This window comes from Prionailurus bengalensis, chromosome D3, assembly GCF_016509475.1.
Source record: "Prionailurus bengalensis isolate Pbe53 chromosome D3, Fcat_Pben_1.1_paternal_pri, whole genome shotgun sequence".
NCBI classification, from domain to species: domain Eukaryota; kingdom Metazoa; phylum Chordata; class Mammalia; order Carnivora; family Felidae; genus Prionailurus; species Prionailurus bengalensis.
In genome coordinates, this window is record NC_057356.1 from 74,104,120 (window position 1) to 74,123,786 (window position 19,667).

The window sequence follows — 19,667 nt, forward strand, 5'->3', positions numbered from 1 at the left end:
GCAGGCTAGGGGCAGGTAACCAGCTTGTTTCACGTTGGAAGAGTTCAAGGGAATGTGTCAATGGCAGGCATCCATCCATTTCTCTGTCCTTTTCTGTTCTATTTAATGGAGATAGACTTTTGGTAATCCAGAGATTCTCAGAGAATCCTAACATTGCTCAACTCTCGTACATGAGTTCTGAGAAAGGAAGTTTTTTTTGGCAATGCACAGTGACTTGATATGAAGAGCCAACTTCCCAAACAAATTCCCTTCTAGTTCTTAAAAAAAAAAAAAAAATTACAATGTTAATCTCTATTCCCGACTGGATAAACAGCTGCTAATAACCCCCAGCTCTCAGGGGAGGAGGTTGCTTCCTTTCATCTGCAGACTGGTGGATATCTGCCGTGCACTGGACTTTAGTGATTCCACATGTTTCTTACTTTGCCGTTTTCAAAACTGCCTGGGTACTGGTCTGGCCAATTCAGGTTTCTTTCCTCCCTTAGATTGTATCCGTGGACTTGGAGGACATACGCAGTTATGGTACTACTTACTTGAAATTGTAGTTCTTTTACTGTGGGTATACTTAAAGAGGAAATTTAAGTGCTTCTAACATCTAAAGGAAGTTAAACTCTTGGACCTTTGTATTTGAAGCCCTGCGAGGGAAAGAACCCTTTTGGTACCTTTCACACTGAGCTAATTATTCACTCAAGGGCTGGCTATGTTCAAAGATACTCCCTTCCTAATAGCATCACTAATGCGATTACTTGCTTCTATCTGTTTGTGTACTAAATAAAGGGGCCAACTTCACTTTTTCCTCTGCTAGGAGGTACCCCGCAGAAGGTTACAGGGCCAGCCAGCCTCCAGTCTTTCTCACTTGTCCCTGAGCACCTGCTTTACTGGTGACCTCAGTTCTACACCTCAAGATGCAGACATTTCGCAAAACAGCTTTTTAAACAAAACCCAGCTGTTTCCCATCTAGACTACGGGGGGGAAGAATTTGGGCAGCTCACAGAAACATTACCCAGAGACTACCATTCCCCAATAACTTTCACACACTTGCAGCTCCAAACGAGACCCGTCCATGTGCAGAAGCCAGGGAGAAGGCAAATGTAAAATTAAAATGTGGAAACGCAACACCCTGGTTTTTGACAGTAAGTCCAATTAGTTGCTTGAAAATGAATGTGGCTATTGTATCAGGACAATGCTTCCCCAAAGATGTCATTTAACTAATATTGGACAGATCTTTTGGTTAAACTCAACTTTATAGTTGTAAGATGATTTATGGATATAGAGGAAGCTATAATTATGCACAACTGTGAATGTCAGCCAATTAGGTAGAATCCTCGTGTTTCAGAAATGCAGCGTTCAAGCTTTTTAAAATTTTTTGCCTTTTTATTTTATTTTTTTTTTTAGGTTTTCACTCCTAAAGCTGCTATGCCTAAATTCTTTCCTTATTTTGAACCCATTTTACACTTCTATTTTCTAAGCAATTAAGACACTTTTGATTTGAAAAATTTACAGCCACAATAAAAGTTAAAATAACACAACGACCACAGATTTTGAAAAAAATATATAAAATGGCCAAGGCCTAGTCTTGGCTTTTAAACAGTGCCAGGTTGCTCCAGTATTTTCTGTTTTGGTATGAATGACATAACTGAATTACTTCATGAGCAGCTACTTTAATTCCTAAGGGTGGAAAATTCCATGAGTTAATTTAATTTGGATGTAAAAAAATATACATGAAAACTCGCTCTTCCTGTGGACTCTCATGTGAAATATCTGAGCCAGTGGTTGGAGTTGCCGGGCTTCGAGGAGGGGCTTTCCACCCGGGGCGCCCTGGCTGGTGCTGCAAGGGCCCGTCTCATCAGGCAATCTGGGCACATAAGATCCTTTATTTTCTGCATATATTTTTAACCATTTTATTCTCTCGCTCTGCAATGCCCTTCCTAGCCTGTCCCTAACTGCTGAAATCCGATGCAAACTTCTAATATGAGCTCAATGACACCTTTTCCAGGAAGGTTTTCTTAGCTGTCTCCCAAGGCTGGGCTATGTTCATCCTTCTCTGAGCTGCTTCTCTGGTCACTTCATAATTCCACCTTGTATTACAGTCGGTCACATACTTGTGTTATCACCCTCCCGAGGTCAAAGGCCCACAGGATCAGAGGATCAGAGACTCTTACACACATTTCATAACCCCCAAAGGATCTAAGGCACAGAAGACACAGAATGAGGGAATGAACATCTGTTTATTTTCTAATATATATAATATTATCTTTCTCCCAGAAAATCTGCTTTCTCGAGAAAAAATAAGGGTAATACTCCTTTTTTTTTTTAATATAGGGGTCGTGCCTTTTCCAAACTATGGACAGTTTAGCACAGTGTCATTGTCCCCAGTAAAAGTTCAATAAAAAATATGAAAATGACTGTCATTAAAAGCATCTCCCTGGTTTTTCCTCTATTATTTAAGAAGAAAGCAAAGTAAAACTACGATGACGCCAAAGAGTCTCTTTTAAATATGCTTTTATATTTTAAAAGTGAGGAAAACAATAAGTTTTTGTTTTTATTTACTAAAAGTTCATGACACCAGGGTGGTAAACACATACTTTAGGGGAAAATAATTAGAGAACTCGGCTTGTTTTGTCCTAGAAGCAGAGAAAGGGAATCTTTTGGGTTGGCCGGTCCAGTGCAGACTGACGGTCTTGTTTCCAGGTCACGGGGCCTGACTTGAGTAAAACAGGTATGGGTGTGTGTGGTCGGGGGCGGGGGTGGAGAGGAGGAGAAGGGCTGTGCCTAGTTTGGACTCCCTGCTGTGAGATCTGGGCACGCATCATGTCCTAACTACTCCGTCTCCGGGGTTGTTAATGGTTGTATTTAAAACCTCTGGGCTTTCATTTGTGTTTATGCGGAAATATCAACCGGTGAGTTTAAGGATTCTTAAACTGTTGTAACTAATCCATGGTTAGGGGAATTCTTTAAGTCAGACAGAAAAAGACAAATACTGTTATATTTTCATATGTTGTATGTAGAATCTTTACCAAAAATTCAAAGAAATAGAAGAGCAGAATGGTGGTAGCTGGGGAAAATGGGGAGATATTGGTCAATGGGTACAAACTTCTTGCTTTAAGAAAAACAGGTTCTGGGGTGTGATACACAGCATGGGGACAGTAATCAATACTGTATTTTATATTTGGAAGTCATTAAGAGTAGATCTTAAAAGTTATCACCAGGCACACACACAAAAGTCATTATTGTGAGACGATGGAGGTGTTCACTAACCTTATGGTGGTAGTCATTTTGCAATATACGTGTGCATTAAATCATTAAGTTGTATACCTTACACTGACCTTTGTTTGATGTCAATAACATCTCAAAAAGCTAGGAAAATTTTTAAAAAATAAAGAGAATTTCTTCAAGTTTCTTTTTCTTCTCTCTCTTTTTTCTTTTAAGTTTTCTCAAAATAAAGTACAATATTGATATAGATTAAAAAAAACCTTTCAGTTGAGACTGCTAATCTGCTCTCAGAAATATTTGATAATTGTGGAGATTAGGAGACACGGTGAAACACTATAGGTAGGCAAATTACCTAATCAAAGAGAAAAACCTATATTGGTTTCTACAGGGTAGTTCTGGAAAGATGATGTAGATGAGTAAGATCTTAAGTGAAATTCTATAACAGGCTATTAAAGATAGTTTCGAAGTGCTCTGAAACAGAGGCGATGACCTCTCAAACTCAGTTCGGTTCCACCAAGAACAAGTCTTTGCAGACAGACCTCATTTCCTCATTCATGGGAACACTGCATGCCTAGTGTCTTGTGATAATGGTATGGACAAAATGAGAGAGGCCGGACAGCAGGAGAGTAAAATTAGTTGGACATAACTGGTTGAAATATAAGCCCTAAGGCAGGGGACGGTGTAAGTGTACAGAGAATGTCTGTAGCACTGAAACTCAGGCCTGCTCTCTGTGTCCTCCCCTGGTTAACACTTCTATTCATAGCTTTGATGAGGGCATTAATGGCACTCCGGCAGAATACGGCAGGCAGAATATGTGACTGAATGGGGACCGAAAGAAGACTTTTCCACTGGAAACAGACTGAAGGCTGCAGCGTGAAATTCAAAGGCAGAGTATGAAGTTTTGTACTGGTACCACAGTTAAGAGATGTGTGGCTTATGGATTTCAGCTGATCACAAGTTCAACATTTGTCAGTAGGATGATAAAGTCATCAAAAATGGTGAAAGGGTATTGTTAGGTGGCCTTTAAATGAAGATACAACACACTGAATGGGTTTGGTAATAGACCCACCCTAGTCCACCCTGATGACTCCTTGAGCACTGTGTTCAGTTTAAGATTCTACACGCTAAAAGGTCCTTGAGAAAGAAAGCATTCCTTTTCAACTAGGGAGAATGCACTGGACAGTCATAAAATCAAAACTTTTTGGGGGAGGGGTGAATATTTGAAGATATAAATATCTAGCCTAGAGGGAAAAAAATACTGAATAGACAGTTTTCAAATGACTGTAAGTTTCTAAAGTAGCTGTTGGGTTGACTTAGCTTCAGTGGACAGAAAAACAAGGACTGTGCAGAGAAGTAAATTTGGGTTGGACATAAAGAAGAATCTTCCAACATCCGACAGAAATGGGCTTTGTGGTCAATTAGAGGTACTTATCCTTGGAAGAAGGGGCTGATAGAGGCTTGTTGACTGCTTGGCAAGGGATTTGTAGGGGGATATGGATGGAGAGGATACCTAAGATCCCTGATATCCTATGGTAACAATTGCTTAGAAATGTAATATGTGCTCAAATATACATAAAACTTTATGGAATCAAAATTCTGGGAAGATATAAGAGGAACATGGTTGAAGATGACAAAGCCTCTACGGGTCATACCTTCACTGAAATATAATTGTCTGACTTCTACTACTCTCATGACTACATCCCAGTAAATGCTACCCAAGATGACACATCCCTGCCCATTACTCTCTTCTGCTGCTTGAAGCCAAGGAGCAACCAAAGAAGTGCCTTGTGGGGGGTGCCTGGGTGGCTTAGTCGGTTAAGTGTCCAACTTTCGCTCACAGCTCGTGAGTTCAAGCCCCGTGTCGGGCTCTGTGCTGACAGCTCAGAGCCTGAAGCCTGCTTTGGATTCTGTGTCTCCGTCTCTCTCTCTGCCCACCCCCCCCCCCCCCACTCACTCAGTCTCTCAGTCTCAAAAATAAAAACATTAAAAAGAAAAAGAAAGAATTGCCTTGGGTTTCTATCGTGCTGAGTACTGGGTAACGTATAAGATGGCTGAACCAATACATTGTATACCTGAAACTAATAAGATAACATTATATGTCAATTATACTTCAATAAAACAAAAACAGTTTTTCCTTGGGTTTCATTAGTTTCAGTCAGCAACGAAAAGGTTCGTAGTATCAGCCACAGTTTTGAAATTGCTATGGTATTGGGTTAGAGAGGAAGTTCGCAATGGTAGTGTGGTATTTAGTACAAAGGGTGCAGCTCCCCTTGCTGGCTTGTCTGGTTTCTATCCTAGCTTGGCCATTAACTAGTGGGCATCCATGCCTGGGTCACTTCCCCTTTCTGGGCTTCAGTCTTCAGCAGTAAAATAAGGGCCTTGGGCTAAAAGACTTCTGGGGTGCTTTTAGAATCTAAAATTCAATGGTCTTAACTCTCTTAAGAACTATGAAAGCAAAACTAAGTTCAGTTTTTATCTCATGAAGCCCTACATGGTAGAAGTTCTCATATGTTCAAAGGTCAGTTAAGTAAAAAAGGTGCTTTATCACCCAGTGAATTTTCTTCTGATAAATTCTTTTTAACTCCAAATGAAAATGTTACGTAAAGTGGGAAACTCATCTAGGATTGGCTTGTATCTGAAATGTGCGTTTTCTGAAATGCAGGCCACAACCCCACTTGGAGGTTCTAGGAAGGGGTCTCAGGGATGCTGTGGAGGATGGGTGTGGGTGGGGAGTTTTACAGGACTCCTCCACCCCTAAGTCAATTAGAGCAACCAGGTCCTTAGGTCACTACTCATCTACCAAGAGACAATGGCATCTTTCCCTCCCAGGTAACAGAGCTGAGTCTCTGCTCTCTGATGAGGCTTGGTATATTGCTGCAGCAAGGTTATTTGTTTTGTTTTGTTTTTTGTCTTTTAATGTTTATTTATTTTGGAGAGAGAGAGAGAGAGAGAGAGAGAGAAAGTAAGTGTGCGTGAGCTGGGCAGGGGCAGAGACAGAGGGAGAGAGAGAGAATCCCAAGCAGGCTCCACAGCAATTTGGTTTTAAACATGTGTCCTTTTCTACTAAACTGTGAACCCCCTGAGAGCAGAGACCACGTGGTACCACAGAGCCTGGTATTTGGTAACCACCTGATAAATATTTTTAGAAATGAATAAATGGACTTTAAACAAAAAGGATCTGGAAATCACAGTAACATTATATATTCATAGCAGAGGAGATTTTTTAGCTAAATGATCCCTTTGTTCCTGACTCTACTGACAAGTAATCAGAAGCACATACAAAGTCACATGAACACATTTTTGATGTGGGTTTTGTTCTTAATCAGTTAAAAGAGGAGATTAGGTCATCGGAAAGGCTTTCTTTCAGGTCTCATCTGTGGATCTGAAGAGCGAATGAATACTGGAGAGAACTGTATTTGAAAAACTGCCATTTCATTAGTTTACAAAAACCTAACGATTTAACATCAGGATTAACCATGGAGGTATCTGAAGCACAGGGGGGTTATATCTGGGTAACCGTGTCTAATGAGCTTAGTGACAAACCCACCTGTTTCTGCATTCTCTTACATTCAGAGATTTCTGCTTTGATTTTGTCAGAAACGTGGGTGGTTTGAGAAAGAAAAATACTTTAAAATTTACTTCTTCATGACCCTAGTAAGGGGAGCTCACTACACCTCCTGCCACTTAGCACAGACATGCTGATTTAAGAATAAGTGTTAGGCGATGTGGGTTTTAACCGCAATGGAGGAAAAATTCTTTACCTCTGCATTTGGGTAAAGAGCTTCTGGGAACTTGGCCACAAGGTACCTGGGCATTCTTTCATCAAGGAACATTTATCACGATTTGAAAGTCCCAAGCTCTCACCACCCTAAAATTAGTTCTGAAGAGGGGCACCTATAGCTATAGGTAGTAAACAAAGAACAGGGAAGGTGGAGGCATTGTATCCGAGTTTCAAGCTGGCTTCACGAGTTCAGCCTCCTCAAGCCTTCTAAGGCCCATGTGACCAACTCCTAAGATGGACGTCATTATCATCCTCAAAGGGCTCCTGGGAAGAGTGACTGAGATAATGTTTCTGGAGCATCTGGCGGAGGGGCTGGCAACTTGTGAGGCATCAGAAAACAGTAGTTTCCTTTCTCCCCACTTTGAAGATTTATTTGCTGGGGGGGGGGGTACAAAAATGTAATACATGGTACTCAAGGAATTTATAATCTAGGTGGTAAGGCAAAAGCCACGCCTGCATGGCTTACATGACTGGGTGAGAGAAATATCTAGCCAGCAGTATGACTCACAGAGCTCTGGAAAGTAGAAAAGAAAATGGACTATCATAAGTGGCTGCAGCAAGGGAAGGCTTCCTGGAAGAAGCAGAACTTGAGTCAGAGCTTTGAGAGTGGTGGGGAATGAGATGGACAGAGAAACAGGGGTAGAGCAGGCTAAGCCCAACAGACATAAGAGAACTACCTAATGAGGATGTACACGGCACGTTCTGGTAAAATGAACAGACTGGTCCTGCTGAAGAATTGCTGCATATCGGCACGGTACACCTAAGGCTTTTGGTCAACGGTAACGGCGCTTAACAAACCAGCTTAAGAAACTGGTCTTTATTTTGTAGATAATGGGAGGCCAGTGAAGGTTTTGGGACAGGAAAGAGCATGGCCAAATATCATCTAGAAAGCCTGCAAGGATACAACATTCACGCTAGCATTAGAAGCCATGCTGCTGTGAAAAAAAAAAAACAAACAAAAAACCCTTTCATTATACTAATACTTAGTAAATCACTGAAGACCTACTCCAGAACTCCAAGGAAAACATTTTATGAATCAAAAGCTAAGTACAATATGTTAGCAATTAAATGAGATAACATAATAGCCGAGGCAGAACCACAGTTTTCCCCACCACGATTTCAAGCTGCTGCAGAGAGAAATGCTTCTATCATCTTCCAAGCTATCAAGCCATTTTGTTTTGATTTTCGGAAGGCGGGGAGAGAGGAAGCAAGAGGATGGAGGTCAAGAGGATTCAAAGCTGTCTGTTCTTTAATCAGAAGGAATTATTGAGGAGACTTATAAAGGAGATTTGCTCAGAACAGAACTAGCCCTGGGACGGGTCTTAAGTTACTACAACTGGCTTCTACTCCAGAACAACGAACGAAGGTGTGTGTAGCTGGAAAGAAACACCCACCAGTGTCCTCTGCGCTGAAGTTTCCGGTGTCTACCTCCCACTGCTACTTTATTTACTGCAGCTGGCCACAGTTTTATAGCCTGTTTCATGTATTAAAATTCAAATGTGGAAAACATTACCAGTATCCTCCTTGAATTTTTTTTTTTGTTGTTGTTCGGGGTGGGGCGGAGGGGGGGAGTGGGTTTTTTTTTTTTTCTCTTCCCCTTCAACTTCCTTTTTATTGTGGAATGTATCAAATGGTCAAAGGCTAACTTCAGACTGACTAAATTCAAAAACTATTTCCTTTGTTCTTATGTTTTTGCTTGAAAATTCATACCAGTTTGCGCGAGGAAAGAAATGACAATCTGATCTCTTTCACACACGTTAGGGTTTCAGGCTGGGAAGCTCAGACTCTGTGGACCTGCTGGATGTTTTTGAGAAGAAAAGAGAAAGACTGCAAAACCTCTCGTGGTTTAAAGGGCAGCAGGACATCCCCATGCCACGTCTTTGGAGTTTGTCTACTACCTGGTTGGCTCTGCGGGCATCCTTGACTGAATTATAAACGTCTTCAGATGAGTGAACAGGAACTTCTCCTCATCAGCAAAACTAGCAGCTTTATTGCTTCTGCATAGCTTTTTTTTTTTTTCAAAATCAAATCAAAAACATTTCTGTGTAATACTGGCCGATTATTTCCCTCCTTCTGTTGCTCTGCTCGAGTCTCTCCCTTTCCCCTCCCCCAGGTCAGTCCAACTTCCCATCTCCAAAGTTGACTCCAGTCCGTTCCTCCTATCCCACCTTTGAATCAGACTCAAGGGGGAGGCAACTCAAAGGTCAAATAGTTCCAAAAAGTATAGTTTATTATTTTAAAGAACCACTTAACCTACATCTGGTATTTAAGAGCAAACTTTACATATTTATGGAAAAAATTGTCTCTGAAGCAATGCCCTGGGTGCACATTGCATGCATTTAACATATGCAAAACGAACACAGCTACAGAAATTAAACTATTTTTCTCTTGATTGAGAGCAGATATAGAGAAATGGTTATAAGTCACAGATCTGGCTTTTAATAAAGCCAGATTTCTTAATTAAAAGCAGTATTGTTTAAACATTGTAGTTTAAAAAGAAAAGAGCTGTACAAACTAAAACCTCATATTATATGCATCCCAAGTGTATTTAACACATTACCTGAGGCCAAGCTAAATTAAAATCTAGATTTTCCTTTTGTAAACTCTTAGCAACTGCCATGAATAGACAAACAATTTTTACTCAATGATGAATTTTTAGGATAGAGGTCAAGGAAAAGCAAAAGAGAAAAAAAAAAGATTCAGCTTTGGCATTCAAAAATATCTTTCCACGTTTTAGAAGTGAGTTCATTGCTTCTATTTATAAACCAGTATTTTTGGTTTCAAATTGGTTGCAGGTTTCCATAATATACTGCTCAGGATGGTACTCTCAATCCTACTCTTTTATTAAGAGAAACTGAAAGGAGGACAGAAGAATCCTATTGAGCAAGAACTGAAAGAGCCTCAGAATAACCTGTGCTTATTTTGTGTTCTCCTCTTGGAAGCATCAGTAAACAAGAGATGCTACAGTGGTAGCAGAAGACAGACCTTCATCCAAGCAACTTTTTAAAGAGCCTACAAGGTACAAAACAGGACACTAAGGTGTTTGTTGATCAGGCAGGAGTTTATAAGAAGCAAAATTACATAGAATCACTAGTGATTAATTCTCCACCCATTCGGTCACCTTATTGTCATCACTTAATATTTTGTTAGGAAGATTCTGAATTTTCATAATCACCTAAATAAAAAGGGTGCACTCCCAAATCCTTTTCAAAAGCAACGGGCCGAATTGAAATTCCAGTTGTAATACAGACAAATCTACTTAAATATTATTTAAATACACACCTATTCATAAACGGGTAGTGATTAATAAAACTACTGTATCTTGAATTATACAGTCTCACACCATATATTTAGACCAATAAACATACCAGATATTTCTGCCTCCCATACTCAGCATCAAAAGACATCGATTTGGATTCTTCAATAATAATAAAAAATTTCAACCTGTTCCATATCTGAAATGCCAACAATGTAACATGTACAAAAGTGGGTCCTTTAGATGCGTTACTAAGATGAAGAATTTAAAACACCAGCAATGACCCAGAAATGTCCACCTAGGTATATACTCAGGTGACATGAAGACACACGCCACACAAAAACTTGTACTCACAGGAGCATTATTCATAATAGCCAAGAGTGGAAAGGACCCAAATATGAATCACCTGATAAATGGATAAATATAATGTACACCTATCCAATGGAATACTGTTTGGCAATAAAAATGAATGATGCTCTGATACAGGATGAAATATGTATAAACCTTGAAAACATTACACTAACTGGAAGAAGCCAGTTAGAAAAGACCATCACGTATTGTATGATTCCAGTGATAGGAAAGATCTAAGATAGGCAAATTATACAGACAGAAAGTACATTAATGTTGCTAGGGTCCAGGGAGAGGGAAGAATAGAGAGTGACAACTAATGGGGATTTCTTTTTCTTTTTTCAGGAGGTAAAACATTCTAAAATTAGACCGGTGATGACCCTGTGAACATACTAAATAAAACACATGGAACTGCACACTTTAAATGGGTGAATTACATCTCAATAAAGCTGTTTAAAAAAGAACAAAACAGCAGTAGTAGTATTTATACTTGAAATTCTAATTCTGTTAGGATCAGTAATTAAAGAGTCTACAAATGCCATCACTTACCATGAGTGAATGTCTGTTGGCTGAAAGAAGACCGGTTCCATACCCTGAGCCCAGACCACCCATTGCTCCATTATGAGAAGGTCCAATGATTCCATGCATGTCCCCATGACCACCAGGCATAGCTGTGGATGGGCCCACTGCATGATTCCGGAGAACGTGAATAGCATCATCCAGTCTTTCTAAGCGATCTTCAATTCGGCTTTGCTGTTGATTAACAAACAATGTGAAATTGGATTTAGTCTGAAATGCATGCAGAGGTTATAGAAACAAAACTGAGTTGACACAAATCATCCTTTGAGGTTTTGAATATATGTTTCCAATGAAATTTATTTCATTAAAACAATAGTAGATGGTGACCTTCCTAGAAAACTAGTAGAAAATGTTAATGGTATATCATAGTGTTATTTGTCATGAACAAAGTAATCTTCTAGGACATTACAATGTACATCTGCTATACTAGGTTGCATTTGCTTGAAAGAGAATTTAGATTTACTTTAGAACAAAAAAGTCTATACAGTGTAAGAAACATTGTAGCAGGCATTGGTTAAGGATTTCAAAAACTTAACAATGAAAAGATGATGCATTTATAGTTTCCCAATTAAATGATCTTCTTGGATGCATATTTCCTTCATCTCCTCTATAGCAAATGATACAGGGCTACGTATCAAGTCAGAGACAGGTAAATGCATACAGACTATAATTTCTTATTGAGTACTATCTATTTTTACCAGTGTGTCTTGTTTTCTATCTATTATCACCAGCTTGTGTGTGTGTAGAGGAGAGTAGGAACTCAAAATGGATATAGAACAAACATTAAAAAAATGTTGTCCACCAAAGTGGTATGAGATTTCACGACTGAAGAATCACAAAGATGTGAATTAACTGCTTACCAGGGGCTTCTAATTGATTTCAAAGCCCTTGCTCTGTATAAAATTCACCTTATACAACTAAATTATAGAATTCAAAACCAAGTAACTTTTTTTTTTTCATCCCAGCCACTAAGATCCTTGTTTTCTGCAACTAGGAAAGGTCGATACTATAGAGTTTGTGAGGAAAAAGGACATGTAGATGTGTATGAACTTTTTTTGGTATGATCAATAATGATATCAAATAAACACCTGCTTGTCACTTTTCAGTGTGTGTTTTAAAATATGCCATCTCACTGGCTCTTCGTTCTCCATGTGTAAGGCAAGCAGGGAAGGATTATCCCTTCCATACACATGTGCAAATGAGGCTCAGAGAAATTAATTATTAACTACTCAGTGTCACGATGCAGGGAAATGGTATAGTGAAGGGTTGAATCTAAGTCTTCGGACTTCAAATCTAGTGCTGCTTTGTACTGGATCATGCTACAGTCTACTTTGACTTCCACTGGGCTGTGCCAACAGATGTACCAGCTCCACTGCATGAGAAAAACAATTTCTAATTATTTTATACTGACAGAAGGAATGTGTGTCTAATACAGTTAGTCTACGGTACAGAGCATTTCTGATCTGGTGGGCTTTGGTGTTAAGGGACCTCCCGTAAACTCCTAGCTGCTACTTATGAAATCTTTGACAAGGTACTAAACCTCTTTGAGTCTATACTTCATAATTTATAAAAATGAGAACGGTAATACATACTTCCACATGTAAATGTGAGCATGAAAGGAAGTAATACATGTGCCTATCATCCTTTCTGGCTCACAGCTTCCTTGTGGGGAGAGCAGTTTCTCCTTGTGAATCCCCTCGTGAGTGTTGAGAATTCAGAGGACTAAACCCATAGTTCGTAACTACAAACCTAGACTTCATGGCTATACAGTGGCACATAACCTAGTTTTGACAGCTGGGTCCCAGAGAATAACTGATGGAGGTAAACACTTAAAACTACTATGGGCTCTCTGGAAGTGGGCTGCGGGTTAATTAATTAATGTAGGCTAAGCAGGTAGTGCATACGTTTGTCCTGCCCTGTGCCTGCCTTTATTGGCCAAAATGCATGGCTGAACGATTCCACACTACAGCAAAGAAGACCACAACCAAGGGGGAAATCCACCTTTGTATTTCCATTTTTAGATTTTCCTTAATTCAAACAGTAAGCCAAAAGAGAAGAAAGGAAATTCTGGCCTGCTGCCAACACATTAAGTTAGGCAGATATCAACCAATCAATGCCTCTTCCGTGTTCTATCTCAAAATATGGATGAAAAAAGGGAAAACCATCCTTGAAGGGCTGAAGAGCTCCTTGCTGCTACCTCTCCCCATTTGATTCATATAGCGACCGAATACCGCCCAGAGCAATGTTATCTCATGCACATTTTCAGCCACATCCACCATGACTTGAGAAAGACTACAGTGTCAGATAACAAATCATCATGGGATGAGTACTTATAATATTAATTGCACTCATGGAAATTTTAAGCTACTCCCTAACGGAAGAGCAGACATTTAATGACATGAGTCGATTTCTAGAAGAACCAAAGCGAACATGGAAACAGATGGTAGACTTCTCATTCAGAGGTAGAGAGGAAAGCCCTTATAAGCCTGCCACTCTGGAAAGTAAGGCAGAGGTCTCCTGATCTTCAAGTGTTCCAGCCACGCAGCTCGGCGTGACTCCAGCGCTCTCCTATCACTAAAGTGATTCAATCGTTGACAAGGATCTTTCCCCAAGACAGACGGATGCCACTCTCTCTCCAGGATTTTTAATCTCTTACCTGGCCCTAGGTATTTGGAGCCCTCGGGCTTACAGCATCTGGGTTACAATCTACAAACAGCAACAAGTATATATATATATATATATATATATAGTCTAATGAGTCAGGCTCTAACCAAACTCGTGTGCTTAACATTAGTCTAAAGTTCCCCGCTAGTGAAATAAGAACCCTAGAGAGTCAACTAGACGCAAAAAGAGAAACGTGGTATACGAAGTGGCTAGAGGAGAGATTAGAAGATGAGACTTACCAAAGAGTGTAAGGGTCCTTCATAATTAGGAGATGATGAGGCCTGTCCTCCATTTCTGGACCAAACAGCTGTGCCTGCTGGTATTAAAATGGAGGTTACAGTGAAATCTACATAATCTGAAAACAATCTCGCAGACATTTTAAACAGTCCTTTTAGAAACAGCGATGCTGAGTTTTCATTTGTACAATAAGGTCAATACATGTAAACTTCCCACACAAGAATTCCGGGACAAGGAAAACGTTTTCAACTCAGAATTCTCTCAGGCTTCTTCCTAAAAGGGCACATTTAACTGGTTCTGAATTTTAGCTAGACAATGGTTCCTACCAATGGTTCACAGATGGTAGTGAAGAAAAGAGGTCACTACCATGGTCAAGCCACTTTTAAGAATGCAAAGGGGGATTCTGTTACACCTTCATTCATGCAAGGCCAGTCTGTGGAACCAAAATTTTCTCACCAATGCAAAACAGCACTGCTACGGGTTTTAAAAATGATCCTTAAGAAGGATAAGCCTTCCAAATTTTTTAAGGGAATAAGATTAGTTGGCAGTGATCCACTAAACCAGAAATTTAAGAATTCAATATAACAACAGTAATAAGTAGGTAGTTTCTTCTGAAGAAAATGATTGTTTTGTGATTCACTGAACTTTATTTCTGCTACAGTAAATATTACATGTCTAACCTGCAAAATAAAAACCACTTTTCAATTTAAAATAATGCATGCTACATGTGGAAACTAGGAAATAATTCAAGGAAGAAAAAAAAACCTAGGATCTCACCGTAATCTTACGCCCTGACATGGTTAGCATTTTAAAACTCCTTTCTTTCTATCATTTCTGGGTGTGCATGTATGTGTATTTTTATGCTAAATAAAAGTAGGACATTTTGTTCAATTACTTTTAGTGACAGAATATGGACAGAGCCAGCTATTTTCAGTGTGAAAATAGCAATTTATCCGCATATTTACATCTTCATAAAGTTCTTTCTTCCTAATATGTGGTCTTTCATGGTGCATTAGCAAGACCCCAAAGCGGCCTTTTCTCTGTCTTCCACACGCCGCATGCCGCTCAGGTTTCGGGCATTTGTGGTGTTTTCTGGAACGATTTGTGCATCACAGCTTTCCTTTCCTCTCTGGAAGTGGACCAGCAGAACGGTGAGCAGCAGATTCTCACCGAGCTCTGGTACCGCTGCTCCTGCAGCCTCAGCAAATCCCACACCCGTTCTGGGTCCTAGTCGGCTCATCTGTAACATCAGAGCATCAGACTAAAATAGTCGTGCTCAAGCCTTATTAGACTCTGGACGTTTTTCTTTTTGTTCCCCCAAACTATAAAATAGATGAAATCAGAGCTGCTTTGTTTGAAATAGGAAACTTGGAGTTCTCCCTGCTCAGGCTCCCTCACCACCTGCCTCACTGGGCTAGATGTTGTCTCTGCTCTTCTCTCGCTCTGGACATTGACTCCAGAGCCTACTGGTCTAATACTGACCCAGGGGTCTATAATAATTCTAAACTTCCCTTTCCTTCCTGCCACAGGGAATGTTTCACGGTTGTTCCATTATCCTCTTAATACCATCTCTGCTTCCTTGCAGTTTCAATTCTGTCCGTCTGGACGGGTGGACCTAAAGGTTCGGCTATCCCTCTCTATTCTGTGACCACCCGCTCCGTGCGAACGGAGGCTTGGAAAAGGCTGACATTCGGTGCTACCTAACCCACGGCCATCACCTCTGAATTCAAGCTCTGGGCAGTCTGAAACCTCCCGTTCTTTACCAAGGAACCCAGTGTCTTTAGGATGGGCACGTGAGTGCCGTAGGCAGGGAATAACAGGAGGCAAGGAGGCGACAGTTAGACGAGTGACTCCACTACAGATACTGTAAGGTTGGGTTTCAATCAGGTATAGATGCAATTTAGGGTTTTTTTGTTTTTTGTTTGTTCGTTGGTTTGCTTTTTTTAGAAGCCACATGTCCTCTTTCCACAGAACAGAGACGTGCACCGGATAGCGCCTTCTGGAAGCATTTATACTAGAAGGGCAATGAGCCTCTTAATTGGAACTCTGAAAAGTGAAATGCTTTACTAACATAACTCAACAACTTATAATTTTATTATTTGAAGCCATAGGTCATGCTAATTTGTTATATTTTAAAGGCAAACATCTCCTTTTACTCCACACAGTTACTTCCCAATTTATTTACAAAATTATAGTTTTCCTCAAACATGCCAGTGATGTGGGCTTTAAAAAGGGAATGTGGAAAGTCTAAAATTTCTATAGGAAATGATCCTTTTGAACTGTCTATATTTGATGACTATATAATTTATACTCATATTCCTGACTGTATTAACTGGGCTTTCTCATCGGAGATGACTTGTTGGGAGTAGGTTATTCTGTTGAACATCTTCTACAGAGCTAAGATCAGTTTAAGAAGTAAGTTTTCTGTATGCCTGTGTATTCTAAAAACATCTAATTTTTAGGAAAACTTTTGGATGTAAATGGCTATACTTTCATATGGCAGTCTCTCTCTCTCCCACTCCTTTCCATTTGTCTGTTCGGAAATGTTATGTGTTGCGCTTTTGGAGGGAGTGTTTCCACCTGCCTGACCAGGAAGCATGAGAGGGAAAGCATTTTCACAAACCGGTACCGTGGCGGGGTTGGATTTAGGTACAGTACCTGAGAGAGAAGGAGGAGAGCCGACGGGAGTTGAAGGGTTTGATGAAAAGCTGTTGTTAGTGTGATCTGGAGAATAGATCTTAAAACAGTGGGGAGAAAACAAACAAACCCTCATTTATTAGGAATAAAGAGTCAACAATTCTTTCAACGACAAAGTGTCATTCTAGTCACCTAAAAATTGCAACTTACAAAACACATGTAACAATCAACTGTAGCACCAATATTCTCAAGTGGAAACTTTTGCAATTACTTTAATTTTCCAAAATAAGGATTATGAGGTCATGGAAGACGGTATGGACAGAACTGAACAGGCTCAGCTGACTGTACTTCTAGTCCTTTCCCTCCCATGTCCTACCATCACTCTGTGGCCATGAGTATGTCACACGAACACCCCAAACCTTCCTTTCTTACTCCATCAAATAGGTTAGACAGCATCATCCCTTATGATTTTCGTTCATTTCTTCTCCATCGTGATTAAGGCATTTGATGCCAAGGCACAGGAATGCCCCGATTAAATATAAACTTTTACTTAGGTCCCAATGCTAAATCAAATTTATTTTATGCTCCCAATGGTAAGGAAAAACCAAGTTAGAGCAACAAATCTCCACTTACATTTGCAAATGACCATGTTTAGCTTTTGAAGACCATACGGGTATACTCCCTCAGACAAACGAGGGGGTGCTACTTGGTCACTAGTGAACATGCAAGAAATGTCCCATTCTCTAGGCTCCTCGCAATGGATGGGCAAGGCAAAGAAGCCGAGTCCCCAAGTGCCAATTACATGACAATTTCTCACAGACCTAAGTTATGGTGTTACGGTCATTGTTTTTTTTTTTTTTTTTTTTTTTTTAGTAAGTGCCTTTTCCAAAGGGTTTTAGAACTGCCCCCTGCAAAGTCTGTCTTAGCTGGTCAATGAGCCCCATATGATTTTAGAGAAAAATAAGAAATCAAGATAGACAATCTATACACCACAAGTCCCTGAGAATATCTGCAAATCCATAACTGAGGACTGCTTAACGCCATTGTGAGGAGACAGGCTGGAGGGGTCAGCCATTCGCTGGAAGCTTCAGAACTCTCTTCTCAAATTTTCCAATAATCATTCTGCAAGAAGGCTAGCATTTCCAGAAATCTAAGCTATTTGCCATTCATTTTCTACAATTCCAAATGTCCACTTCTGCTTAAAGTTCACCCTTCCACAATGGTACATATGAAGTCCAAAGTCAATATTTCCTCACCGAAGCAAGTGCTTTCCCCAGAGCATCTCCAGTCTGGGAGCTGCCTGCTGCCCCGCTTCCTCTATTTGCTGCAAAAACAAAAGGCAGAATATGAAAAACCAGGCAGTGAGACGTCTAACAATTTTCTATTCCTGGTCCATTTACTCACAATCTAATTGCATTTTTAATGCTAATTATAACACATTAATCTTTAATTAGCATTAATTTGTTTGCTGAGGTAGATGTCAAATACATTCATGTTACTTTTTTTACAGATAAAATATAAACCTGACACTTTGGTTTAAAGATGAAGTGTTTCAGTTGCTATTACTTGGCCCCCTTGTTGCCTACGAGTAGTTAGTGCTGAATGGTAGGTAGCACCTGAAGTTCATTGCTAAGAACTATGCAGTACTCAGGTCTCTGAAGCCCTCAAAGTTTGCCTTTTCTCTGTATTTCATACAGTCAGTAGAATTGTCTTCACAAAGAATTTATGTCTCCTTTTCATTTTTTAAAAAAACTGATACACAGTAAAACAAGGTCCTCCTCTCAGCAAAATAAAACAGGAAGTCTACAACAAGCCTGGCTTCCTAGGAGAGAAAATATTTTTAATATTTTAAATAATACATATTCTCCACATACTCAGGTCTGTGTTTACATTATAAAACCCTGAACTAAAAATCAATAAAGGTCTCAAATTCCAGAGACAAAATAAGTCTACATATTCAGAAAATTATCTGTCATCTTTTAACACTGGTATTTTTAACCACAAAAGAGATTCTGAACCAAGTACCGTTACTAAAAAGATGCAGATTCTAGCATGTGATTCAAAGTCAGCTCTATTTAACAGTGTTAATACAACACCTACAACATTTGGCATATTACATTTATTAAGGCCTCAACATTAGCAAATAGACATAGTATTTAAATAAAACCTATTAAACCCAAGGACCTGGTTTCACTATTCTGTGAAATAAGAAAAGGAAATCTTAAGTCAACTGATTAATCCAAGCAGAACTTCACTGCATACAACATAATTGAAAAAAAAAAAAAATTCCCAGGCGTAACCTTGACCCAAGAAAGCACACTTTGCTGACAAATGTGTCATCTGCTTCCAGATCTGTAAAATGCAGTAGTCGGGTCAGATCTCAAGTGGTTGAATTCTCTGCTTCTCTAGGTTATAATTTCATTCTCCTGACTTCTGCTTAGCATAGTTAAATTATGCTTGCTATTTTTATATATTTATATGTTGGGTATGTCAGTTGGATAATCTTTTGATGTGTGCTTGATTTGGTTAACAAAACCCACACCCAGATTCATTCGTTAATTACTAAAACTGAAAGAAAACTGGTAGGTGATAAAAAAGAACACAACCACTTTATGACAAAACAAAACTATTCTTTTTTATATCACAAATTCATAATATAAAAAGTATATTGGTTATTAGCACTAAGGATTATGGGTTGAAGTGCATCTTTGAAATGACGGTCAGACATACAATTGAGCTGGTGGAAGGAACTCACGGATGTCAATAATATTAAAAATACTTAAATGTAAGAGATAACTGAAATTATATCTCCTGTGAAAATGAAAATTTCTGCATTGAGGAGTTCTTTAAAAACAAAAGACAATTCTAAAGAGAAAACAAAAAAGATTTTGAAAACACAGAGAGCACTAACATCTTTTTAGCATGTATTATTGATGGTATTTGGGGGCAAGTATA

The 19,667-nt window shown here is 39.5% G+C and overlaps 1 protein-coding gene across 50 annotated transcripts in view; it reads right to left on the minus strand.

The window, feature by feature from the left end:
* TCF4 (transcription factor 4) overlaps positions 1-19,667 on the minus strand; it is a 350,526-nt gene that overhangs the window by 14,893 nt on the left and 315,966 nt on the right. For 36 of the 50 annotated variants that reach the window (XM_043558923.1, XM_043558914.1, XM_043558911.1 and 33 more), the window contains 4 exons: positions 17,969-18,036; positions 16,734-16,812; positions 14,078-14,154; positions 11,145-11,348 (listed from right to left, as the gene is read on the minus strand). In XM_043558923.1, the coding sequence (XP_043414858.1) occupies positions 11,145-11,348; positions 14,078-14,154; positions 16,734-16,812; positions 17,969-18,036 (428 nt within the window). The remainder of the gene's footprint in view (positions 1-11,144; positions 11,349-14,077; positions 14,155-16,733; positions 16,813-17,968; positions 18,037-19,667) is intronic. The other 14 variants (XM_043558924.1, XM_043558917.1, XM_043558941.1 and 11 more) reach the window with 1 other exon arrangement.